At 43.6% G+C, this 27,791-nt stretch overlaps 2 protein-coding genes and 1 pseudogene across 2 annotated transcripts in view; 1 reads left to right on the top strand and 2 right to left on the bottom strand.

Moving 5' to 3' along the window:
* Positions 1–10,587, bottom strand: part of LOC122362980 (extracellular calcium-sensing receptor-like) — a 166,342-nt gene extending 155,755 nt beyond the window's left edge. The window contains 1 exon segment of the mRNA XM_043264815.1: positions 10,370–10,587. Within this exon segment, the coding sequence (XP_043120750.1) occupies positions 10,370–10,587 (218 nt within the window).
* A 1,398-nt stretch (positions 10,588–11,985) lies between these two features.
* Positions 11,986–15,462, bottom strand: LOC122322960 (extracellular calcium-sensing receptor-like). Its single transcript, XM_043216578.1, is given in 8 exon segments — positions 11,986–12,137; positions 12,140–12,898; positions 13,012–13,132; positions 13,313–13,537; positions 13,678–14,490; positions 14,740–15,031; positions 15,354–15,366; positions 15,369–15,462. Coding segments are annotated over 8 exon segments (2,469 nt in total).
* A 7,399-nt stretch (positions 15,463–22,861) lies between these two features.
* LOC122322961 lies at positions 22,862–24,758 on the top strand (annotated as a pseudogene).
* The last annotated feature ends 3,033 nt before the right edge of the window (positions 24,759–27,791 follow it).

The raw sequence follows: 27,791 nt of genomic DNA, 5'->3' as shown, positions 1-27,791 counted from the left end.
GACACAAACGCCTCCATCCCACCCTCACTGAGCTCTAGCCACACCTCATCGTGCCTTGATGCTGCGCTGAATGCGCTAATGAGAACGCTTCTTTGTCTTAATCGTTGTTGAAGCATGTGTCAAACAGGCCAAAGTTTGGCTTATATAACCTGGCAGGTGACGCTACCTGATCACGCAACACCTGAGCAGGCCAGATGTGACGTGAAACATCTCTGTGTCTTTGTCTTCAAGGACCCATTGTGTGTGAGTGTGTGTGAGGAGAAAAAATAAAAAATAAATATATATATATATATATATATAAAAATATAAAATATAAATATATATATATATATATATATATATATATATATATATATATATATATATATATATATATATATATATATATATATATATAAAAAACATTATGATTATCGCAGCGAGATGCTTGCCTCCGCGTTGTGAGGTAAAGTTCTCCGGCTTATCATTACACGCTTTGTTTCGAAAAAGCTTGGGAAGAGCACGCGATCTCGTGCTCGGAGGGCGAAAGGGCAAGGTGACTTGTTTTCTATCGCTGCTTTGCGTCAAAGCCAGCTTTTTAAAGGATAGAAATTCTGGGTTAGGAGTGGAAGGCGTTCGATTTAGATCTTCGAGGATTGAACCATCACTCAGAACATACAAGTTCAAGATAATAACATGTTCAAATCTGGGCGACAGTTTAGACATCGATCTAAAGACGACATTTTCACATAGAAATATTGGCCACAACACAGAAAGTTCTCTGAGGTTCGCATGCACACTAGTATCGCCTTTTCGCCTAGCACATCACCGCATGCTAATAAATGCATGATGCAGCTTCCTGCTTCCCATTTACTCCAGGGCATCTCAAGATTCTAACATATAGACTATTGAAGATTTTCGCTCAGTCTCAAGAAAGCAGTGCCGAGATCGGATAATGTCTTAACATCTCGGACGCTGTTGAGATCAACGCCAAGAAATGAAGCTTTCCTCTACCAGAGCATGTTGACAATGGAGGGGATCTTTGACCACTCATGCAGGCACAGCTGTCTTCGCACGCTTCAACCATATTTCTGAACACCCTAAAGAGCATCAAGCTAGCCAGAAAGTCACTCTTCTCACTTTCAGAGAGTTTCTAGGGTTCATGGTAGTTGTGCCCACAGTGAGTTATTTTGTTTATGAGATCGCTTTCAGTTGTGGCTTCAGAGCCAGGGGATTTCATCCAGCAAAGTTAATCCCCAGAGGCAAATAAGGTTACTGCCGAGGGCTTCGCATCATTCATGTGGAAACAGACCGGTTTTCGACTTTTAAGTCTCACTTGTCTGTGTTGTCACCATAAAGATGCTAACGAGCCAGCATTATCCTCACAGGCGCTGGGGAGCGGGCCCAGATGGCCATCTGTCCAAGTGATTCGGAGAGGTCATCTTTCGACGGCATCAATTGCTCCTCAGCTTGCCTCGAAATTTCTCCAGCAGTTGAGAGGTTACCACAGTGCGGTGATAACAGGCAGCAGTCTCACATGGGCCCAGGGCGACTGCAGTCGCCGCCGCTGAACAAGGCTGGGGCAGCTTGGGTTGTACTCAAAACCTCAGGCGCATTTAGCACTCAAGACAGCGAACATGTGTGAGCAGCATGCTCAGACAAGCTGTATCACATGGGGGAATGGAAATTTCACCCAAAGTCAGTCGTCTGAAAGATTTGATTTAAAGCGGTGACTCTCTTTGTTGAAAGACAGCACACGTCCCTCGCCTCTGAATCAATTCAGCTCTCACCTGACGTGTAAAGCGATGGTTTGATGTGTGTGGCCATTTTCTCTTCCTCGAGTTGTTTACCGGGAGGTCTTCTAGTTATGTTCAGCCAACAGGGGTCCGCTCACTGTTATCAGGGTCCGCTTTCACTCTGTGGCACACAGACAATATCATCCTCGTCCAGCCTGAAGCTTTCACGCCTGGCTCTGAGAGGACCAATTAAGTGATGCGGGCCAGCCATCGTAATAGAGACTATTCTACGTTGTGCTTCTCCACCGTGAAGAACATCAGAAATGGCGCATATTCGAAAGTTAAGTATATCACACCACAGAACAGTTCACTTCTGTCAGATTGTTTCAGCGTTAGAGTTTCAAGAGAAAATGTCCTCAGGCACACGTTCTACTCTCGCAACTACGGTCGCTATTTCGCGCCACATGCTCGATTGGAGGCTCTAAAAACCTCTCTAGTTGTCTTCATTCGAGCAGCTATGAGTTGAGCCCACAGTTTCTCATGATCTAGCCATATGCTGATGGCGGACACCCGAACGACTAGAGTCAGCGCTTCGTCAGCCTCGACTCCTAAAGATGGTTTTTTCTAACAGCTATTACTTTCCGGAAGAGAATTGGGATTTGCAGGTTTGGTCTTTTCCGATTTGCCTTCGGGTTGGTAAAATATTTGCATCCTCGCCTCTAGTTATCTTCGAAAGTTCCATTTCTATCAACCGCCGCCCTGAAGCCTTCGTTCACGCCATGACATCGAGCAGGAGATTGCCACTTATTGTGTTCATATCGCAGTTTCCAGACCACGCCGCACTAGCCAGTATGCAAAGTCAGAAAGAGCGAGATGTTAGCAGGAGCCGGGAACAAACAGACTGATGTCACACTGGCGAGAGATGATGTTTCAAAGCCTATGAGGCGTGAAACAAACTTCGCCTAAAGCTGAGCTTTCATTCAACCAGAGAGGCTGCATCGCCGACGCTTAGCAGCAGGCGCCAGTAGCAAGCTCAGAGAGCCAGCAGCGCCTTCCTTTCGGTTACTTCAGCCAGATTTTATAGTTTGATGTCCATGCTACCGGCTTCCTCGCATGTCTCGGAGCTCTATTATCCTATGAGCAATGTTCGAGACCTTCTTCGAGAAGAAAAGACAACATTACGCCACCGCCAGTTCAGGACACTTGCGCGCGGCGCAGACGCTGCTCATTATCGAGAGATAGGAACGCCTGTTACTTGACTGTAATCTCTGTTCCTCGAAAGCCGGAAACGATCATATTCATTTTCACGATAATACCTGCTCTATGGGGCTTGTGTACATTACAGCACACCTTTTGTAATGAATGAGCGAGCTGAAGTAGCGGCGACATGTGAGATGCAGCCAATTTTCTGCATGTTTGTTGTCTTGCAATTATATCTGTAGTTTATGGTCATCTCGCTGGCTCGTAGTTGCAAGGACACCAGGCCGAGGAATAAACCAGACGGAGCATTCCTGTCACTGGTGGCTTGTTCGGAGTTCAGAATTTCACATTTGCAGAGCTGAGCGAACAGAACTGTACCACACGCTGTGAGCTGTGAGTCAGAGCACACTGAAGAAAATCCCAATATCTAATAACTCATAAGCCCACTGGAAAATAGAAACACTTTTTCGCTTTACAGTACAAGCATTAAAATGTCACTGCAATAGTATTAGCAAACGGTATCATATTGCGCGTGATGGATTACAGTGAATATCACGCATGTGCAATATGGTTAATATTGTCATTATATATTTTTGATACTTTACGGTGCTCATTTAAAAATTACTTATTGTGTTCAGATTTGGCTCTGCTTGCACAGCTTTCTCCAGCTTATATGACAAGCTTCCTCAGCAGGCACTAACAATGCTTGTTATCAATGAGACATATTAGCCTGGCTCATGCCCAACATCATTACCTGCCATTACCCAGACACCGTTGGCTTGGAGTGGCATTCCGTGGTTACAGTTTCGGGTTGGTGGGACAGAGAGACGTGCCAGTGTTACTGACGTGATTGAACATAGGTGACCTGTGTTTACCGCTTATGTTTCCAGTAATTCCAGGTTGCTTTATTGCTCATGGTGGAAGAGCATACTTTTAAAAAACATATACGTTTTATTAATATTAGATTTATATGTAGCTTCGTTGTAATCACATTTTTGCATATTGGCTGAACATTGTGCTGAATTATCACAACATCATCGACTGTCAGTCGTATTTTCAATAGAAATACAGCACCATCGTTTAAGCATCGATGTTGTGTTGGTCTTTCTTCTGTCTTTGCTTCATTCTACCATTGTTTCAAGTTTGAGCGACAGGAAAGTGGCCTTCTTTCTTCGTGACCCCGCTTTCAGGTCCGTAGACGGAGGCACTGGATGGACCTGGTCGGGCTTCAGCGATGATTATGGAATACCGCTTATAACGTCGATCAGATGCGCAGAGTTAGCGATGCGTGGCTTTCGAAATATTCTCACAACAACCGAATACAACGCATAGCTGAGTTTGTTCGTATTCACATCAAATGCGGCGGTTGCCAATGTTATTTAAAGCCGCTCGCACTGATTTATATGCTTTGAAAAAATGCGCCACAGAAATATAATGGACACAGCGAGTGGTCTACCTGCAAGCTTCTGCTCAACGATGTTTAGTTCACCTTAAAGGTAGCTGTTGTCCGACGAGTGAGCAAATTGTGTTTATTAACAGCTCACAAACAATATGGTAAGAATTGAGCAACAGGTTTAAGTGTACGACATTAAAGGCAGAGAGTGGGGAATTATACCAGATCAGCAGACTGACATCATACGAGAGAGATGTAACAGAGCGAGTGGCTCCATATCGTAGTTTGATGCACTGATAACACACCCTTTGGCGACCCAACAGGTAGGGGATCAGTGAAGAAGCCAGCTGACATGGTCCAACCTGAAACCCGGCAGGTAAGACCACAGTTGCGGAGGAGCGCACTTTCTTCAGGCGCAACATTGCTTATATAGAAAAGAAAATATGCTGTGCTCTATATACCCAAATTTTTCAGATAAACATATCGTCGTTCGTTTACAAACGTACAGCTGGCTCATTTCCGCCAAGGCATCGCAAATTACCACTCAGCGCTTGCGATCATAAAAGTCATTTAAGAATGGAGAGCAAATGGTCATCTATACGGGCTGACAGCCGAGTTTCTGATGGGTCGTTAAACCACACTGTTGCGTGGTGACGGTGCTGGGCGACAGTGTCACATTGATGAGAGTTAATATATATTGAATTCTTTGAACGAACAAAAGGCTTTATCATTCTCTTTATTAATGCCAGCCCAGAAAATTGATTACTTAAATATTTAAAATATGAAGCGTGGGTCAAATAGTACATTGTACTTCCACATCATTGCAGTCATGCATAATAGAGACATGCGCTGCTCGAAGGTCATCAGTTGCCGTCTTTTTCCTTCTCATGTTCGTGTATGAGAGCGTTTCTTCTGTGAATATTTGTTACACGTGGGTGCCTCTGGCCCGTGCTTGACGTGCTGTTATGTGCAGAGCGGAGTAAGATTTTCTTACACAGGCAAGAAATACAAAATAGTAAATAAAGGTTTGACAGTTTAAATATTGTTACTGAAATTGTTTTTGTTGTCTTCTTCATATTTTAATTAATAATTTTCTTTTCTTTATGCAGCCAGATGTAGCTGCAAGACAACTAAATGATTTGGTTCATCTCGAAATATCATTAGCATCCTCAAAGCAGCGGAGTTTGTCTTATGCAATTCTCTGGTCTTCTTCGATCATCGGCTCGTCGCACTCAATGTTTGTGATAACACTTCATCACGCAAAATCCCTGTAATAGAAAGTCATTGCCGTTGCTGTTATTTTTAAACCGTGTTTTTTCGTAAGCGTTAAATATTGGTCGATCATTGTTATTAAGATGCTGTAAAGCTTAAGAGAAAAATCTGTAAAATTTAATATTCTGTCAAGCACATGGTAGTAATAGCGTAAAATTGTCGTCCGACCAGAGGGTAAAGGAGCAATGAATGGTTTGGAGCAGCTCGTCAAGATGCAATAGCCTGGTCTCTAACACATTGCGTGATGCAGTTCGGTTATCAATCGCCTTCTCAACACATAAAACAGCCGGGTTTGCATCAGGTTCATTATATGATCGTGCGCAGATCAGCGGCTGGCTTCTTTGTTGAAGCTGGGATTAAGAGTTGGATTGGCTGGCAGGCAGTAAGCTTCGTTAGTTTTCGGCAATTTTCTATATTTTAATCTAGTTAAAGTTCATCACTTTGGCATGTTATACCCAGCTGTGGATTGCACTGTTCCATGCTTCAGGCCTGCTGTGAGAGCAGCTTGACTGCAAGTTATCGTTTTCGTTGGCTTGTGTTGCTATTTGCTTCGGTGTTACTACTCCTCGTGAAAGAAACACTAAAAGTGCCATATCGGAAAGAAGGCACACAAATAAATAGATTTGTATGTTATAAAATCCCACCGATAGAATGAATCGATTGCGTTTTCAGTTTCACTTTGAAAACTCGAACAAACAATACACATAACAAATGTCGCATTAATTTTAAAATATACAAATTAATAATTTTAAGATTGCAGATTATTTTCACAAGCCAATTGCATATATTGGTCAGATTTAAACAGTTCAATCAATTAATGAATTTAGTTAGATGAATTGTCAATATAATCTAAATCATTCGTGCCACGCTTTGTCTAAAAAGAGTTTAAGAATGAGTATGTGTTTCGATTGTGTTTCAAAGACTAAAACTATCTTCATGTTCGGCAGCAGCTTCAAATGTCAGGAGTTAGATACAGATGTTTACAACAGTCACAGAAGCCGATGACCTGAAAGATCGGTAAGGATTAAAGAGTTCACCAGAGCAGTAAAGGTGCAGAACAGACATGAAGAAGCCCATAAGTAAAAATTGAATCGATATTCGCGAAACTCAACAATGTTCGCTGTTTGAGGCTGCCGAAGTTTGCACTTCGGCGTTTATTACTGGCATTGCGAATCCACCGACAGCGGAATTAGCAGACAATTCTGGAGATGTATTCAGTGCGCGCACGCGACAAAGCAGCACGCAGCAAGAGAGGTCGCAGACCATTAATATTCATAAACAATAATATGAACTTCAGCACCACATGCATTAATTAACGACCATATTCATATTCATATATCTGCTTTATCATATCATATGTAACCTTCAGTGTTCGTAACGTAAATATAAGGAAGTTTACCGGCCAGCTCAAGGGTGACACTAACACAAGGTCAGAACATTGTTTACAAAAGCTTAAGAGACATCATTAATGCCGCATTTAGGTGAAATTGTTAGTGTTTGTTAGACAAAGTTGTCGCACACTGCTAATCTCTTACACTCTGATTATGAATGGTTGTAGTAGTCCAAAATTTGTGTTAACAAACACAAATTCAATTGACCATTAATACAATGTCATTTTGAAGACTAATTAAATTGACAATCTACAATATTAATAATAAAAAAAACAAAAACATTTCACATCAAAGTCATTGTTACTTAAAGTAGTAATGAATAATAGCAAAAGACTAGCAGCTTATCAAATTATACCTTCAACAGGGAAGTATCTGACTAGATATTTGCATACTGCGTTTTTTTTAAAAGCAACACTCACAGTCTTTATTATAACAATAGCTGCTCATGTAAGTAGAAAGGAGATAGGCAGAGGACGATTTAAAATTCGCTTATAGCCTGTTCTTTGTGTTCAGCTTCTTCAACTTGTCAAGTATCTGTCAAGCCCAGGACACCAGTTGACACAGGATTGAAAGTCTCACCATTTTCTCAGTGTTCCCAGCAGCTGGAGCTTCAGAAAGCCAGAACCTCCACAGCTGTGAGTTAGTGAGCTGGGACAGACCGGGACACGACAATGTTTCAATTAACAATGTCTGCCAGGTTTATTATCTTTTTTGTTTGGCTGGTTGTTAATTTACATCCCAGTAACAGCGCACAAAACAGTAGCCTGCAACTGAATAAAGAGTATATACTTGTTAGAAGTTGTGATTTATATATTAATTTTTTCTTGGTTGTAGTTTATTACACAGACTATGGTTCGCCAGATGAGATCACAAGCAGTCTGGGTCTCATTATCACTTGTTACTATTTCAGTGAGACACCGTGGTGAAGTTGGAGGGCATCAGATAGCGGGACAGAGTCCTTCAATAAACTGTGTCAGTGATTGTTGTTATGGGGGACTTGATCAATTATTCACCGTACTCTGGTGTACTGGGGTTGTCCAGAATGCCTATAGGTGCCTGTAATACTAAGATTTCAAACAGTCAATACTATAACTGTAATGTAGCTGTTGTTGTTTTGTTCTCTAAGTTATTTTTAAAATGTATACTTTAAAAGACTGTATATATTTTGGTCGCACAAAATTGATAATATATTATAAAAATTATGTGTAATTATCTACACTTCTTATAAGTGTTAGTTACTTTGTACCTCGTTAAGTTTGAGGACATATTCTTTCGAATCATCTCAGCTGCCTTCTCTGTGCTCAAGCAGATTCAGAGGCCTGTGTTAGACTCAATTAGCCTGCAGTGATGATTCACGCATTCATACCAGCTCATTTAAAGACGTGCAGTTATTGAGTACGCGCTGATTTCTTCGAAATACACCGTGATAATAACCGCAGAGATAGCTCCACACAGGCTGCTCAGAGTGGTGGTGGCAGCCACAGAGGCCTGCTTATTAAGCCACTGGATGGATTTAGGTGTTGCAAATGCATTACACACAGTGATTTCTACAATAATTAACAGTTCACTGGGCACTTCGTTCTTTCGGGGCACATAACACAGTTAGTTAGCGCTGAGAAATTCAGATCGTGTAAATTCTCGGCTGCCCTGACACAATTCAAGAAACAATATGGCAAGAATTTCTGGGAGAACATGTTGAGTGTGTTTTGAGACTGTATCTAAAGACAGATGTAGAGGAGAAAGTCAGGTACAGGCAAAGTGTTATTCAGTCACAGACACACATACACTGACGTGTATCAGAGCTGAGGTCTCATATAATGCATAGTAAAAGCAGTTTATGCTCAGATTACGTGCCATGATTCGACGCAGCGAGTGAGGAGAGGATTATCCAGTGAAGAACAGCTGAAGCTGGATTATATTTCAGCACAGCTGTCTCACCGAACGGTCCTTCCTCCTCACACCGCGTCAGGTCATGAAGCGTATGTGCCAAGGCATAAACTGCTTTATATGCATTATATGAGGCCCTCAGCCTGATACATCAGTGTATGGTGTGTCTGTGTTGCTCAGATCTTCTTGCCCTGTACACAACTTCTTTTTCCTCCTCTACATCTATCTTTCGTCCCCAGTCTCAAAACTGCATCAAACATGTTCTCCAGAAAATTCTACCATATTGTTTCTGGATTGTTGTCAGGACGAAGGTAATACAGAATTCACGCAGTCCTGGATTTCCACCACAGCAATGCCCACGTGCCCCCAGAAAGGGCAGAAGACGCTGAGGTGAAAGACTGGGTGAGGTGGCCCAGGCTTCACTTCTTGGTAATCCACTGTCTGTCTGTCACATTTTGCAATGCCACCATCCATCAATGGTAATAAGTAGGCCTCTGTAGAGAACACCACCACCACTCTAGCTGTAGAGGCCTTCCGAACCACTGCCAATATATTGTGAATATCTCTACGGTTATTATCACGAGGCAGCATTTCAGAGAAGTCAACGCATCCTCCAAATAACTGCACGTCTTGGTGGAATGACTGAGAGGCATGGATGCTGTAGTCACATCACTGTGAGCAGACCAACCCAGGTCCATCCAAAATGCTTTAAGATCTGAATCATAGCCCGAACCTGGAAGGCATCACTGGGGATAGTTCTGAAGAAAGAGGGGCACTTTTTCCTGTCACTCAAACAGGAGCAGGTTGCAAAGTAGCTAACCTTATAAAAGAAGTGTAGATGAGTACACATAATTTTCTGTGCAATTATGAGATTTTGTGCATTAAGAAATATATACAGTCTTTTTAAAATTATACATTTTAAAAATGTAAACTTAAGAACAAAACTGTAACAGTACACATTTTACAGTTATAATTATTATTTGTTTAGTCTTGGAAAATTAATATTGCTGAACATATTTTACCATAGGCATTCTTGAATAGTCCAGTACACTGGAGACGTAAATTGAGTGGGTAGATTCAGGATCCCCTACAACAGCAATCACTGGTGGTGGCCGCACAGTTTACATTGGAGAAGGACTCTCTGTCCCGCCAACCAGAGCTGTGGCTGCTCTGAATGCTCACTCCCAACTTCACACAGTTGTCATAAAGATAGTGTTCAAGAGTGATGTTAGAAGTAGGTTTGATTATTGATCTCATCTATTGCGAAGACCATAGTCTGAGCCTGCTGCAAAAACTTGACATGTCAAACCTATTAAGAAAAAAATTAATATATAACAAATCCACCTTCTGTAAATTATATACTCTTTATTCCATTTACAGATACTGATTTTGATGCAGCTGTTTGCAAGAGTTGCTAAATTAAGCAACAAAGTAAATAAAAAAATAATAAACCACAAAAGGACATTGTTAATTACAAAACAGTATCATTGTCCAGTCTGTCCCAGACTCACTGCTCACAGTATGGAGGTTCTGGCTTTTTTCTGAAGCTCAGCTCTGGGAACACTGTGAGGAAATGAACTTCAAAGAGGCCTCCAATTATAAGATCTCCATCCTGAAACATCCCGTTCAACTTGAAGTGTCCCTGGAGCTGACAGATGCCTGAACTAAGGACTGAAGCTGAGACACAGTTAAAGGACAGATATAAGCAGATTTTAAGAGTGATCCACATCTCTACCTATCTCCTTCTACCCACATGAGGGCCAGCTATTTATTTATAATAAAGACTGTGGGTGTTGCTTAAAAAAAAAAACCTGTTGATGCCAAGATCTCCCAGGAAATCAGATGCCTTTTATATTTAAATTATAATTTGATGAAGGGCAACTTTAGTCTTTGCTATTATTGCATTACTGCTTAAGTACAACAGCTGACTGATGGTAAAATTGTTTTTTTGTTTTTTTTTTATTATTATTAATATTGTAGATTGACCAGACACAATTAGACAGGTCTTTCCTCTAGATGGCAGTGTATTCCAACATATTGAATTAAATTGAATTTGTGTTTGTTCAACACAAATTTTGGACACACAGCCATTTCATATATAGTAGGTGTAAAGTTTAACTACTAGTGTACGGTGCTGATGTTTCTTTGGCCTGTAGTTTCACCTAAATGCAGCATTAATGATATCTCTTAGGCTTTTGTAAACAATGTTCTGACCTTGTGTTAGTGTCACCCTAGGCAACCATTACAAAACTTCCACTTATATTTACATTTACAGGGGCACTGGAGGTTACATATGATATATTCATGACTATAGATATATAGATATAGATATAGTCTCATTTAATTAATACATATTAGTTACTAGAGGATTCATATTATTATTTATGAAATATTAATAGTCTACGACCATCTCTTACTTTTAATAGTACTGCTGTCCTTGTGCACGCACTAGTTACATCTCAAATTGTCTACTGCAATTCACTTCTCAGTGGGATTTCACGAAAATGCATTAATAAACTTCACAGGGTGCAAACTTCAGCAGCCTCAAATTTTAACGGAACATTTATTGGGTTTCACTTAGATATCAAATTCAATTTTTTACTTATAAGGCTCTTCATAATCTATTCTAGCACCTTTATATCTGAGTGAACTTCTTTGTGGGGGTTCACCTACCCGATCTTTCAGGTCATCAGCTTCTGTGACTGTTGTAAACATCTGTACGTCTGACTATCATGGGAGGTTTAGTTGCATTGCTCTGACGATTTGGAATACTTTACTTCAAGACATACAGAATAGTTTTAGTCTTTAAATTTTTTAATCAAACCTCATACTCATTCTTAAACTCTTTTTTAGATTAGCTTGTGCTGAATGATTTAGTTATGTTATTGGATTCATCTATTCATTCATTAATTGATTAATTTGTTCATCTATGTAATTATGTATATATGCCAATTGAAATTTGTGAAATAATCTACAATCTTAAAATTATTAATTTGTATATTTTAAAAATTAATAATAAATTAGCCTGCGCTTGTTTGTTATGTGTATTGTTTATTCAGGTTTTTCAAGTGAAACAGAAACACAATCAGACATTCCTATCAGTTAGAGGTTTTTATAACATACAAATCTATTTATTTTGTGTACCTCTTCCCATTATGGCTTTTTTAGTGTTTCTTTCCGGGTGTAATACAATGATGTAGCACTTAGGGGCAAATATGGCCACAAGTAACCCAAAACTTGATGCTAAAATGGCAAATATCTCCACAGCCACTGAATATTTCCTGGAGAGCTCACATATGCTGGAACAAATGCAATCCACACAGCACAGAAGATTAACATACTAAAAGTGATGAACTTTGCTTCGTTAAAATTATCGGGAAGGTTCCTTGCCAGGAAGGCTAACAGGAAGCTTACTGCTGCCAGTAGTCCAATGTATCCCAGCAACAAAGAAAAACCAGCCACTGATCCTATAGCACATTCATATACTATAATGGACCTGATGTATTGGCTGTTTTTATGTGGTGTTGGAGAGGCAGTTGATAGCCAGACTGCACATATCACAACCTGAAGTGCTGTTAGGACCAGAACTGTGCATCTTTGTTGAGCTGCTCCAAACCATTTCATTGCTCCTTTACCCTCTGGTCGAGATGACTTGAACACAGCTATTACTACCATAGTCTTGACCAGGATGCTGGAGACACACAGGACAAAACTTATACCAAACACAGCATGTCTTAACTGACACGTCCATAACTGTGGTCGGCCAATGAACAACAGCACACACAGAAAACACAGTTTAAGTGACAACAGCAGCAGGAAGCTGAGCTCTGAATTGTTTGAACGTACTACAGGAGTTTTGCGGTGATGAGCGAAGATGATTATCACAAGAGCACAGAAACAGGTGCCGAGCAGGGCCACAGTGGTCAGAGAGATGCCCAGAGGGTCCCCATAAGACAAAAACTCCACTTCTTTGGGGATGCAATGATCTTTTTCAGGGTTGGACCAGAAATCATTTGGACATGCTTTGCACTCAGTGGCATCTGTGCATAAAGAAAGAAAATTAATTAATTAAAATATAAAAGAGACAACAAAGTGGTTCAATGGCTGTGGCTAAATGATATTGCTTTATTTTACTATTTTTATTATTTCTCGCCTGTTGTAAAAGAAATCTCTCCATCTGCACATGGCAGGCAGTCAAAACAGCAGACAGGAAGACCCTTGCGTGTAGCTCGTCTGGTTCCTGGGGCAGCTCTCACTACACACAGACCGTGGGGCTTAAAGAGACAACAACTGTTGTTATTCAGGCAAGCACCGATATGTCTCTATTGTGTTTGCATGACCTGATGGTCTTGGGAGTACAATGCACTATTATTTATTTACACTTCATATTTTAAATATTTAAATAATAATTTTCACAAAAGATGGCATTGAGGATATAAAGGAATGATAAGTACTTTGTTCGTTTCAAAGTTCCAGTATATTGCTTCCTCATCCAGTGTGAGCACTTTCCCTGTTGTCGCCCCTTCATTCACCACACCAACTGTGTGGACAACTGACCCATCAGAGCTCGGCTGCCAATTCAGTACATCATAGATGGCCAGAGCATCTCCATTCTTATCAAATGACACATGATCACCAAAGCTGGTGGTGAAGTTCACATTCTGTAGGTAATGAACCAGCTGTACAGTTTGTAGACAGGACAGTTGTTATATGTTTATCTGAAATTTGAATTAATATAGAGCACAGCATATTTTTCTTTTCTACATATAGCAATTCTATGTGCCTGAAGAGAATCGCTCACTATAACTGTGGGTCTTACCTGCCAGGGTTTCAGGTTGGTTATATCAGCACAACTGTTCCCACTGAATGGTCCTCTCCCCTCTACACACTTTATTAGGTCATAAAGTGCATGTGCCAGTGCATAAACAGCCTTATACACATTGTAAGAGGCCCTCAGCTCTGACACATCTGTATATGGTGTGTCTGTGTTGCTCAGGTCCTCTTGTCCTGAACATAATTTCCCCCCCTCTCTGCCTTTAGTGTCGAAATTGCACCCAAACATGTTCTCCCAGAAGATTCTTACCATATTGTTTTGTGAGCTGTTATCAGGACAAAGGCGTAGCAGAAAGTTTTGAAGCCCCTGAATTTCTCCTCGTCGGATGGCAATACCCAGTGTACCCCCTAAGACAGACTTAAATCGTTGAGCAAGAAGCACAGGTGAGGTTGACCAAGCCTCACTAGCAATCCATTGTCTTCCTGTAACATTTTTCAAAAGCATCTCATCAATTACAGGCAACAAATAGCTTGAGGTTGAAAACACAACCACCACATTTGATGTGGAGCTCTGAATGACTCCAGCTATGCGTTGTATTTCATTGTGGTTGTTATCGTTGGGGAGTATTTCAGAGAAAGCCACACATCCTCCAAACTTCTGCACATCCTGATGGAACGATTGTGCAGCATTGATTCCATAATCATCATCACTGTAGAGGAGACCGACCCAGGTCCATCCAAAATGCCTCAAAATCTGAATCATAGCCCGGACCTGGAAGGCATCACTGGGGATAGTTCTGAAGAAAGAGGGGTACTTTTTCCTGTCACTCAAACAGGAGCAGGTGGCATAGTAGCTAATCTAATTAGGAGAATGGAGAGCAGAGACAGAGAGATGTGAAAAAGATTAACCTAACATCAGTGCTAAACCCATTGCGTTAACTGTATTTATTTATTTGAAGAAATACATTTGATAATTGATGATAATTGTGATAATTCAACACAATGTTCAGCTATTATCTCTAAAAATGTGATTACAACAGAGTACATATACAAATCTAATATTAGTAAAACAGATATATGTTTTTTTTTTTTAAAAAGTGTCTCTTACCATAGGCAGTCGAAACAGCCCTAAGACACTGGAAATTGCAATAGAATGAGTAGAACCTGGATCACCTATGATTCCAATCACCGGTGGTGGCCCTTTGCAGTTGAGGTCAGAAACGATCTCCTCTGTCCCACCAACCAGAGCTGTAGCACCACGGAATGCCACTCCAAGCCTTAAACAGTTGTCATAGATTTGGTAACCAAGTGTGATGTTAGGCAGCAGGTTTGGATTGTTATTAATCTCATTGATAGCAAAAACCATTGTTAGTGCCTGCTGGAAGCTTGTCATATAGAAGCTGGAGAAGACAATACAAATTAAATTAGATCACATGCGTGTCCCTGGACCACACAACCATTCATATGGTAAATTTTTTTAAAGTGAAATTTATACATCAAAATATCAAAAATATATAATAGTAATATTATACATATTGCACATGCAGTGTGTGATTCCTGTAATCCATCACATAATATGATACCATTTGCTAATACTACATTACCATTGACATTTTAATGCCCATGCCAATACTAAAACGAAAAAAAAGTGTTTCTATTTTCCAGTTAAGACATAGGTTATTAGATAGATATTAGGTTTTCTTCAGTGTGCTCCTGACTCACAGCTCACAGCGTGTAGTTTTGGTTCTGTTCTAAAGCTCAGCTCTGCAAATGCTTTGAGGTACTGAACCTCGAACAAACCACCAATGACAAAGTCTCCATCCTGGGACATTCCATTCAGCCTGAAGTGTCCTTGTAGCTTACAGGTACTTGGAATGGCCATAAAAACTACAGATATATAATTACAAGACAGGAGAAAACAAACATGCAGAATTAACCACATCCCTCTCTCTTTTCTGTTTATGTCACCCTTCACTCAGCTCACTCATTCATTACAAAGATTGTATGTGGCACAAATTTATAGAGCAGGTGGTGTCATTGGCCTCTCTGGAAATGAGGACGTCATCTTTGTCATTCTGGGGACCTCCACCAAATATGATATTATTAATTTATAATTATAAAATCGAATATTGTCAATATTTAAACTATACAGTTAACATTTTGTTTTTTGTTTTGACAAAATTGTCATTTACAACACCAGTTACACATTTTTTTTTTTATTTGTTTGATTTGCGCGTACATTTCTGAGCTAAATGTAAAATGTTAACAATCTTGTAAATACAATCTCATAAAAGTTTGAACATATCTGGATGTCTTTACACTTTGCATTGCTGTGTGTTTAGCAATTGTATAAATCATTATTGAAATGTTTGAAATATTGTCTGTTGAAAACTGTTGACTGTTGACTCATTACAAATTCTTCACAATCTTTAATCTGACATCTAGATGGCACTTGTGTACTTGAAATATCTGCCTGATCCTCCTGTGGTTATTACATAAGCTGTGGCCATTCCTCATTCCCCATTGCCAATTTTTTTCTGTAGTGTTAATTACTATTACTTGTGTGATGTGGCATGGTCAATGAACCAAATAATACTAAAGTAGCTGTCTATGCCCCCTGCGTGAACTTCTTAAGACCCCAGAGAATTCAATGCAAGCTACATCTCCAGCTCATTTCTTTTTTCTCTTAGGTTTGTTCAGTTTTTGGAAAATTGAAGATATCAGTTTTTTAAGGGATGTTCAGACGTATGTCATTCTTCATCAAAGATATCTGGACAATTCGTGCATATTTTACAAGGTGGCTAATTCAGATTATTTTTGCTAAATCACACATATTTTATTGCCAGTTTGTATGAATTTGTACAAATGACCGCAACCTGGCCACTAAACCTACCCATCACTGGGGTTTTAGACAAATCATACAAAATCGTAGGAGTGAGGTTGTACGAATTCATACAAATTAGCCACAAATTAGTTAGTAAGTTAATACATTGTAGCACCACCTATTGATGCGATTACAGCTCTCTATCTCTATGTCTCTATCAGTTTTGCACATTGAGAGACTGAAATTTTTGCCCATTCCTCCTTGCAAAACGTCTCGGGTTACTTGACTGTAACCCTGTTCCCTGAAAAAGCGGGAGCGAGATGCTGCGCTGAATGCGCTAATGAGAACGTCTTTTGTTCGACCGGTTGTTGAAGCATGTGTGTCAAACACGCCAAAGTTTGGCTTATATAACCTCGGTCAGGTGACGTCACCTGATCACAAACACCTGGAGGTTATAAATAGATGTGACGCGGAAACATCCTCAGGTCAAATTTTTGTCTGAAAGGACGTCCAGTCACGCCCACAGTGCGGCATTGAGGCGCAGCATCTCATTCCCGCTTTTTCAGGGAACAGGGTTACAGTCAAGTAACCCAAGACGTTCCCTATCAAAAGCTACTCTCGATGCTGCGCTGAATGCGTTAATGGGAACGAGAATACCAACGCCGCCGCACTAGGAGTGTCTGGACCCCCAGCGTTGTGTAGTGTGTGTGCGCAACACTGAAGAGGTCTCAGACATTACTCTGGGATGTCGACTCAAGGACATGCGAGCCCGGAGTAGCATGGACATCCAAACTATAAAATCTAACAAATGTGTGGGGAGAGGACCAACCTGCCGTATCACAGACTTGCTGCAAGGGCGCGCCTCTTGCTAAAGCCGTCGACGATGCAACCTCTCTGGTTGAATGAGCTCTAACTCCTAGAGGCGAAGTTTGACCACGCGCCTCATAGGCTAGGGCAATAGCATCTCTCACCCAGTGTGACATAGTCTGTTTAGTGGCAGCCGCCCCCCGGTTACGGCCACCATAGCATACGAAAAGCTGCTCTGACTTACGCCACTGGCTAGTGCGGTGGACGTAGATCTGGAGAGCACGTACTGGACACAGTAAGTGAAGTATCTCCTGCTCCGGTGTCATGAATGGTGAAGGACAGAAGGCTTCAAGGACGACCGGATTTACAGTCGAGAATGGAACTTTCAGAAGATAACTAGGGTGAGGATGCAAAATAGCTTTTACCAGCCCAGGGGCAAAATCTAGGCAGGATGGCAAGACTGACAGAGCCTGCAAATCCCCAATTCTCTTCAGAGAAGTAATAGCTGTTAGAAAAACCATCTTTAGGGTCAGAAACCTGACAGGCGCTGACTCTAGTGGTTCGAAAGGGGTGTCCACCAAGCCCTCAAGCACTATAGCTAGATCCCATGAAGGAACTGTGGGCGGCCTCAACCTCATAGCTTCTCGAATGAAGCGAACAACTAGAGGGTTTTTCCCTACGGAAGCCCCTTCAATCAGAGCATGGCAAGCCGAAATGGCGGCCACGTAAGTTCTGAGAGTATTAGGACGTGTGCCTGAGGACATTTTCTCTTGCAGAAACTCTAGCACTGAAACAATCTGGCAGTGAACTGGGTCTGCATGGTGTGTTATACACCAACTTTCGAATATGCGCCATTTCATGGCATATGTTCTTCTAGTGGAGGGAGCCCTAGCGCTAAGAATAGTCTCTATTACATTGGCTGAAAGGCCAGCATCACTTAGTTGGTCCCTCTCAGGGGCCAGACGTGAAGCTTCCAGAGCTCGGGACGAGGATGAAATATTGTCCCCTGTGCCTAAGAGTAAGAGGCGAGACCCCTGTGCCTAAGAGTAAGAGGCGAGACCCCTGTTGACGGACCTTGGCTAGGACTCCGGGGAGCAGAGCAATCGGAGGAAATGGCCACACATGGGCCATCGCGTCCAGACCCAGGGGAGCTGGATGATTCAGAGAGAAGTAGAGGGGACATTGTGCTGTCTCCTGTGAAGCAAAGAGGTCCACCTCCGCTTCGTAAAATCTTTCCCAGATTTGACTGACTACTTCGGGGTGGAGTTTCCATTCCCCATGTGTCACAGCTTGTCTGGACAGCAAGTCTGCTCCCATGTTCATGTGCCCGGGAATATAAATCGCCCTGAGGGACAGGAACTTGTCCTGTGCCCAAAGCAGAACCTGCTGCGCTAGCTTGTTCAAGCGGCGCGACCACAGTCCGCCCTGGCGATTTATGTAAGAGACTACTGCCGTGTTGTCCACCCGCACTAGGACATGGTAGCCTCTCAACTGCTGGAGGAAGTATTTCAGGGCCAGAAATACAGCCTTAATTTCAAGGCAATTGATGTGCCATTCGAGAAGATGACCTCTCCAGATCCCTTGGGCTGGATGGCCATCTAAGACCGCTCCCCAACCTGTGAGGGATGCGTCTGTCGTTAGCATCTTGCAACGACAACACAGACCTAGAGTGGGACCCAAAGTCAGAAACCGGGGTCTGAACCACATAGATAGGGTACGAAGCCCTCGACACGTAACCCTTATTTGCCTCTGGGGATTGGCCCTTGGATGAAATCCCCTGGCTCTGAGCCACAACTGAAACGATCTCATGTGCAGGAGGCCCAAAGGTATCACTGTGGAAGCAGCTGCCATGAGACCTAGAACTCTCTGAAAGTGACGAAGAGTGACTTTCTGGCCTAGCTTGATGCTCTTTAGGGTGTTCAGAATGGATTTGAGGCGTGCAGGAGACAGCTGTGCCTGCATCGTGGTCGAATCCCATACGACCCCCAAATATGTTGTCCTCTGAACAGGGGAGAGAACGCTTTTCTTGGCGTTGAGTCTCAACCCCAGCGATCCGAGATGAGCTAGGACGACATCCCGATGTCGAAGCGCAAGCTCTTGAGACTGAGCCAGAATCAGCCAATCGTCTATGTAATTTAGAATGCGGATGCCCTGGAGTCGTAAAGGAGCCAGAGCTGCATCCATGCATTTTGTGTATGTGCGGGGTGATAATGCTAGGCCGAAAAGAAGAACCCGATACTGGTAAGCTTCGCCCCCGAAAGCGAACCTCAGGAACTTTCTGTGTTGTGGCAATATTTCTATGTGAAAATATGCGTCCTTTAGATCGATTGTCACAAACCAATCGCCCGGTTGGATTTGAGAAACAATAATTTTTATTGTTAACATCTTGAACTTGTATGTTCTGAGGTGATGGTTCAATCCTCGAAGATCTAAAATCGGACGCAGCCCCCCCATCTTTCTTGGGAACAAGAAAACCTCCTTTAAAAAAGGCGAGGCGAGGCAAGCGCAAAGCACCTTGATAGAAAACAAATCACAGTGCTACTTTTCGCCCTCGAGCCCGAGGATCGCGTGCTCTTCCCCAAGCACTAAACAAAACGTATGACGATCGTCATCGGAGAGCTACCTCTGGCACGGAGGCAAGCATCTCCTTTCTTGATGCGTCATATTAGTTTTTTATATATATATATATATATATATATATATATATATATATATATATATATATATATATATATATATATATATATATATATATATATATATATATATATATATATATATATATATATATATATATATTTATTTTTTATTTTTTTTCTCCTCACACACACTCACACACAATGCGGTCCTTGAAGACAAAAGACCTGAGGATGTTTCCACGTCACATCTATTTATAACCTCCAGGTGTTCGTGATCAGGTGACGTCACCTGCCCAAGGTTATATAAGCCAAACTTTGGCGTGTTTGACACACATGCTTCAACAACCGGTCGAACAAAAGACGTTCTCATTAGCGCATTCAGCGCAGCATCAAGAGTAGCTTTTGATAGGGAACAGCTCGAGCTCAGTGAGGTAGGATGGAGAGCGTTTGTGTCACCAAGCCAGCAGAGGGAGCGTTTGTGTCTGGATGATCTGTGATCACTCCCTCTGCTGCTACTTTCTGTCATAGGACTATAAATACTGTAGTAGGCCCCTCTCCTGCAGGTTGCATTGTACTATTGTTGGATTGTTGTTTCCTGAGTTATTGATTCTTTGGTTTTGACCCTGTGATTGTTTGCTGCCTAACCCGACCTCTGCCTGTTTTTGGATTCTGTTGTTGCCTTGCCTCTGATACTCCTGTTTGCTTGTTTGTTTTGTTTTGACGCCTGCCTGCTTTGACCATGCCTTTGTTTAATAAAAGCCTGCAAATGGATCTGCATCATGACAGTTTGTGAACAGCAGTTTTCAGTTCTTTCCACAGATTCTCGATTGGATTCAGGTTTTTGACTTGGCCATTCTAACACCTGGATATGTTTATTTGTGAACCATTGCATTGTAGATTTTGCTTTATGTTTTGGATAATTGTCTACTTATACTTTGTCCTTATATTGCCACCACCATGTTTGATAGTGGGGATAGTGTGTTCAGAGTGATGAGCTGTATTGCTTTTACGCCAAACATAACGCTTTGCGTTGTTGCCAAAAAGTTTTGGTCTCAGAGCACCTTCTTCCACATGTTTGGTGTGTCTCCCAGGTGGCTTGTGGCAAACTTTAAACAACACTTTTTATGGATATCTTTAAGATATGGCTTTCTTCTTGCCACTCTTCCATGAAGGCCAGATTTGTGCAGTATATGACTGTTCCCTATCAAAAGCTACTCTCGATGCTGCGCTGAATGCGCTAATGAGAACGTCTTTTGTTCGACCGGTTGTTGAAGCACGTGTGTCAAACACGCCAAAGTTTGGCTTATATAACCTCGGTCAGGTGACGTCACCTGATCACGAACACCTGGAGGTTATAAATAGATGTGATGCGGAAACATCCTCAGGTCTTTTGTCTTCAAGGACCGCATTGTGTGTGAGTGTGTGTGTGTGAAAAAATATATATAAAATATATATTAAAGAGAAGAAAAAAAAAAAAAAAAAGATATGACACATCAAGAAAGGGAGATGCTTGCCTCCGTGCCAGAGGCAGCTCTCCGATGACGATCACCATAGCTTTTGTTTCGAGTGCTTGGGGGAAGAGCACGCGATCCTCGGGCTCGAGGGCGAGTGCGAGCACTGTGATCTGTTTTCCATCAAGGTGCTTCGCGCTCGCCTCGCCTTTTTTAAAGGAAGATCGAGTGGATCGCGTGCTGATCCGGCTGAGCCGCGTGAGACGGACCAGCCCCTTTCTCTCGCGCTCTCGCCGGATCGCGAAGCCCTCGCGTCCGTTTCTCTATCGCGCCCCAGCGCTTCTTCTGAACGGACCGAGGAGACTTCATCTCTTGCTTCTGGGGAAGCAGAAAGTGCCACCACAGAGCGCTCCTCCCGCGACAATAAAGCGTACGAGGAGCTACTCGAGGTGGTAACTCATGCAGTCGAAAGATTACATCTAGACTGGCCCCAGGAGCGAGAGAACCCCAAACGCTCGAAACTAGACGACAGATTTCTGTCGGGTGGCCGGGGGGAGGGGCCTCAGCGACGGTCTCTCCCCTTCTTTGACGATCTCCACGAGGAGTTGGTGCGCTCGTGGAGTAAGCCTTATTCGTCCCGTGTCTTCGTGCCATCGACGTCGATTTATTCGACTATTGTGGATGCGAAGGCACGGGGCTACTCGATGATGCCCCAGGTGGAAGAGACGCTTGCGGGCTATCTCTCCCCTGGAACTTCATCGTCCCTAAAAAAACCGACCCTCCCCACCAAGCCGTGCCGTATGACATCTTCGCTGGTGGGGAAAGCTTTTCAGGCAGCGGGTCAGGCTGGTGCTTCCCTGCACACCATGGCGGTCCTGCAGGCGTACCAGGCTGATCTGCTGAAGGACTTGAGCACAGGCGGGTCCATAGATGAAGAGGCGTTTTTAGAACTGCGCCGAGCCACAGATCTGTCTCTCCGTGCGACCAAGCAGACGGCCTATGGCTGCTATGGTGTCCACGGAGAGACATCTGTGGCTCAACCTCACGGGCATCAAGGACAAAGACAGCGCCATCCTCCTTGATGCCCCTGTCTCGCCTTCCGGCCTATTTGGCGACTCAGTTAATGCCGTCGCCACTAGGTTTCGGAGGCGAAAAACGCTATGAGGAAGCGTTCATGAGGTTTCTTCCCCGCCGTGCTCAAGAGTCGGGACCGTCGGCCACCCGGTCCCGACCAGGTCCGGTTCCTTTGAGGCGTGAGGCACAGAGGGACAGTGTGGCGAGCCGAGCACCCCCTCGTAGAGACTCCTCAAGGAGACCGGACCTGCGGAGCATAATCTCCGCAAAGAAGAAGTCCTGATGCTGGTGCACTCAGCACCGTGGGGGTGCCTCCCCCCGGGGAGGGGCGCGAAAAATTCCAACAGAGAATAAATGCTCCTTCCCGGCACCCTCAGGAAGCCATTGTTCAATCTCCGCCGCCACTGGTGTTTCGGGAGCAACGGTTTCAACGAAATGTTGGATGTTCGGTCGCCTCCTGCCACGTTTCAGGACGCCGAACATCTAACAACCCCCCAACAAAACGAAGTGTCAAAATTAGTGCCCCTTTCAGAGAAGCTGGCAGCGTGGAAGCTTCTGCCAAATATCTCCCCATGGGTCCAAAAGACCATAGAAAGAGGCTACAGGATTCAGTTCGCATATCGTCCTCCGCGTTTCAACGGCGTGATTTTCACTTCCGTGAAACCGGAACGAGCGCATTTGTTGATACAGGAGTTGCAAACTCTGCTGGAAAAAAGGGGCCATAGAACGTGTTCCTCTACCAGACAGACAGTCAGGCTATTACAGCCGGTATTTTCTCGTTCCCAAGAAAGATGGGGGGCTGCGTCCGATTTTAGATCTTCGAGGATTGAACCATCACCTCAGAACATACAAGTTCAAGATGTTAACAATAAAAATTATTGTTTCTCAAATCCAACCGGGCGATTGGTTTGTGACAATCGATCTAAAGGACGCATATTTTCACATAGAAATATTGCCACAACACAGGAAGTTCCTGAGGTTCGCCGGGGCGAAGCTTACCAGTATCGGGTTCTTCCTTTCGGCCTAGCATTGTCACCCCGCACATACACAAAATGCATGGATGCAGCTCTGGCTCCTTTACGACTCCAGGGCATCCGCATTCTAAATTACATAGACGATTGGCTGATTCTGGCTCAGTCTCAAGAGCTTGCGCTTCGACATCGGGATGTCGTCCTAGCTCATCTCGGATCGCTGGGGTTGAGACTCAACGCCAAGAAAAGCGTTCTCTCCCCTGTTCAGAGGACAACATATTTGGGGTCGTATGGGATTCGACCACGATGCAGGCACAGCTGTCTCCTGCACGCCTCGAATCCATTCTAAACACCCTAAAGAGCATCAAGCTAGGCCAGAAAGTCACTCTTCATCACTTTCAGAGAGTTCTAGCTCTTCATGAGACCGTTTCAGTTGTGGCTCAGAGCCAGGGGATTTCATCCAAGGGCCAATCCCCAGAGGCAAATAAGGGTTACGCGTCGAGGGCTTCGTACCCTATCTATGTGGTTCAGACCCGGTTTCTGACCTTGGGTCCCACTCTAGGTCCGTGTTGTCGTCGCAAGATGCTATCGACAGACGCATCCCTCACGGGTTGGGGAGCGGTCTTAGATGGCCGTCCAGCCCAAGGGATTTGGAGAGGTCATCTTCTCGAATGGCACATCAATTGCCTCGAAATGAAGGCTGTATTTCTGGCCCTGAAATACTTCCTCCAGCAGTTGAGAGGCTACCATGTCCTAGTGCGGGTGGACAACACAGCAGTAGTCTCTTACATAAATCGCCAGGGCGGACTGCGGTCGCGCCGCTTGAACGAGCTAGCGCAGCAGGTTCTACTTTGGGCGCAGGACAAGTTCCTGTCCCTCAGGGCGATTTATATTCCCGGTCACATGAACAGGGGAGCAGACTTGCTGTCCAGACAAGCTGTGACACATGGGGAATGGAAACTCCACCCCGAAGTAGTCAGTCAAATCTGGGAAAGGTTTTCTGAAGCAGAGGTGGACCTCTTTGCTTCACAGGAGACAGCACAATGTCCCCTCTACTTCTCTCTGACTCATCCAGCTCCCTGGGTCTGGACGCGATGGCCCATGTGTGGCCCAGAATGCGTCTTTACGCATTTCCTCCGATTGCTCTGCTCCCCGGAGTCCTAGCCAAGGTCCGTCAACAGGGGTCTCGCCTCTTACTCATAGCGCCCCGTTGGCCAACCAGAATATGGTTTTCAGATCTAATATCTCTCCTCAACGGCTCGCCGTGGGCGATTCCGGTGAGGAGGGACCTTCTCTCTCAGGCACAGGGGACAATATTTCATCCCCGTCCCGAGCTCTGGAATCTTCACGTCTGGCCCCTGAGAGGGACCAACTAAGTGATGCTGGCCTTTCAGCCAATGTAATAGAGACTATTCTTAGCGTTAGGGCTCCCTCCACTAGAAGAACATATGCCATGAAATGGCACATCTTCGAAAGTTGGTGTAAAACACACCATGCAGACCCAGTTTACTGCCAGATTGTTTCAGTGCTAGAGTTTCTGCAAGAGAAAATGTCCTCAGGCACACATCCTAATACTCTCAGAACTTACGTGGCCGCCATTTCGGCTTGCCATGCTCTGATTGAAGGGGCTTCCGTAGGGAAACACCCTCTAGTTGTTCGCTTCATTCGAGGAGCTAAGAGGTTGAGGCCGCCCAGTAGGGCGACAGTTCCTTAATGGGATCTAGCTATAGTGCTTGAAGGCTTGGTGGACACCCCTTTCGAACCACTAGAGTCAGCGCCTGTCAGGTTTCTGACCCTAAAGATGGTTTTTCTAACAGCTATTACTTCTCTGAAGAGAATTGGGGATTTGCAGGCTCTGTCAGTCTCGCCATCCTGCCTAGATTTTGCCCCTGGGCTGGTAAAAGCTATTTTGCATCCTCACCCTAGTTATCTTCCGAAAGTTCCATTCTCGACTATAAATCCGGTCATCCTTGAAGCCTTCTGCTCTCCGCCATTCATGACACCGGAGCAGGAGAAACTTCACTTACTGTGTCCAGTACGTGCTCTCCAGATCTACGTCCACCGCACTAGCCAGTGGCGTAAGTCAGAGCAGCCAGATGCTATGGTGGCGTGAATCGGGGCGGCTGCCACTAGACAGACTATTTCACACTGGGTGAGAGATGCTATTGCCCTAGCCTATGAGGCGCGTGATCAAACTTCACCTCTAGGAGTTAGAGCTCATTCAACCAGAGGGGTTGCATCGTCGATGGCTTTAGCAAGAGGCGCGCCCTTGCAGCAAGTCTGTGATGCGGCAGGTTGGTCCTCTCCGCACACATTTGTTATTTTGGATGTCCATGCTACTCCGGGCTCGCATGTCCTTGAGTCGACATGCCAGAGTAATGTCTGAGACCTCTTCAGTGTTGCGCGCACACACTACACAACGCTGGGGGTCCAGACACTCCTAGTGCGGCGGCGTTGGTATTCTCGTTCCCATTAGCGCATTCAGCGCAGCATCGAGAGTAGCTTTTGATAGGGAACGTCTCTGGTTACTTGACTGTAACCCTGTTCCCTGAAAAAGCGGGAACGAGATGCTGCGCCTCAATGCCGCACTGTGGGCGTGACTGGACGTCCTTTCAGACAAAAATTTGACCTGAGGATGTTTCCGCGTCACATCTATTTATAACCTCCAGGTGTTCGTGATCATCTCGAGCATCTCGTTCCCGCTTTTTCAAGGAACAGGGTTACAGTCAAGTAACCCGAGACGATTGTTGTCCTATGGACAGAGTCTCCCACCTCAGCTGTAGATCTCTGCAGTTCATCCAGAGTGATCATCTCCTTGTATGAGCTGAAAGTTTAGAAGGACGGCCAGGTCTTGGTAGATTTGCAGTGGTCTGATACTCCTTCCATTTCAATATTATCGTTTGCACAGTACTCCTTGGGATGTTTAGAGCTTGGGAAATCGTTTTGTATCCAAATTCAGCTTTAAACTTCTCCACAACAGTATCTAGGACCTGCCTGGTGTGTTCCTTGTTCTTCATGGTGCTTTCTGCACTTTAAACGGACCTCTGAGACTATCACAGTGCAGGTGCATTTAAGCGGAGACTTGATTACACCCAGGTGAATTCTATTTATCATTATTAGTCATTTGGGTCAACATTAGATCATTCAGAGATCCACACTGAACTTCTGGAGAGAGTTTGCTGCACTGAAAGTAAAGATTTTGCACGCCGAATTTTTCAGTTTTTTATTTGTTAAAAAAGTTTTAAATATCCAATAAATTTCGTAGTCATAGACAGGGTGACCAGGAAGCATCACTTCAAGGTGTGCAGTTTCCTAATAGAGGAAGTTCTGGATTGGTGGAGGATTTCAACAACCTCAGTTGAGAAACCAGAAGCTACGAATTGTGCTCCCTGTGGCCACAGCTTCTATAGCTTGGGGCAGGGATGACGACCCTCTGTCATGGTTCTTTTCTTTCTCGCGGAGAATCAGACTCAGTCGAAGGGTATTGATGCCAAAAGATAGACTTTATTAACAACAGAAATAAAGCCGAGTATCTCTCCAGTAGACCTCCAGAGTGTCTTTTATACCGATTTTTAAGGCATGTTCCATACCTTTACCACAATTGCCCTTTTGTTTACAATAATGGACAGAAGGTGGCCAGCCACGGGTTATGATAAAGAAAGAAATCCTTTAAATGCTACCCATCCCCAACACATGGTAAAGAAAAAGGCCTTTTACCGTTAACTTGTGTCGGTGTGTCCACACACTTCAGGCTTCCCCTTACGCCAGCATGTGACTGTAGCATGATTTTAATGGAGGAGACCCATGACATATACCTGAATAATTTCACATTGATTACACTTGATAAATCCATATTTTGACTGAATAGAAATCTTCTACACCTCCACCTGAGAGAGGAAATCCCTTCTGACAGAATTCTCTCACGAAGAGCCTTCAAGAAGGGAAATTAAGTCACTATGAAGTCTCCTGGCCAAAATGGGGCTACGGGGGCTGAAAGTAGCAGGATCGGCAGATCAATCTCCTTAGGGCACTGAGGAGAGATGGGCACTATATAATAAGTAAGAGTGTAACGATATGCTCCTACTCCATTTCACGCAAGGAGTAAAGACGATTTCCCTTTGAGGGATTTGTTTTTCATCCTGCACTGATTGACAGAATCACAGATTTATTACTGCTTTAATTGTAGACCCAATATCAGCTATTACTGATCTCTGCAAAAAGGCACTAGCTGAAAAGAGCTTCATAAAAGTGGATAATTTTGATGATCTTGAGCCTGTGATATATTCTGCATTGCATAAAAAGAAAACAAAAGCCAAAACTTTTTTTACTGAACCTTACAAAAGCAGCACATTGCATTTGTGAGTGAAAAACTGCTCCATGTTTTGGGTGTAATC

This window comes from Puntigrus tetrazona, chromosome 18 (genome assembly GCF_018831695.1).
Source record: "Puntigrus tetrazona isolate hp1 chromosome 18, ASM1883169v1, whole genome shotgun sequence".
Classification (NCBI taxonomy): domain Eukaryota; kingdom Metazoa; phylum Chordata; class Actinopteri; order Cypriniformes; family Cyprinidae; genus Puntigrus; species Puntigrus tetrazona.
Note: the sequence above shows the minus strand (reverse complement) of the source record. Positions and strands in the feature narration are given on the sequence as shown.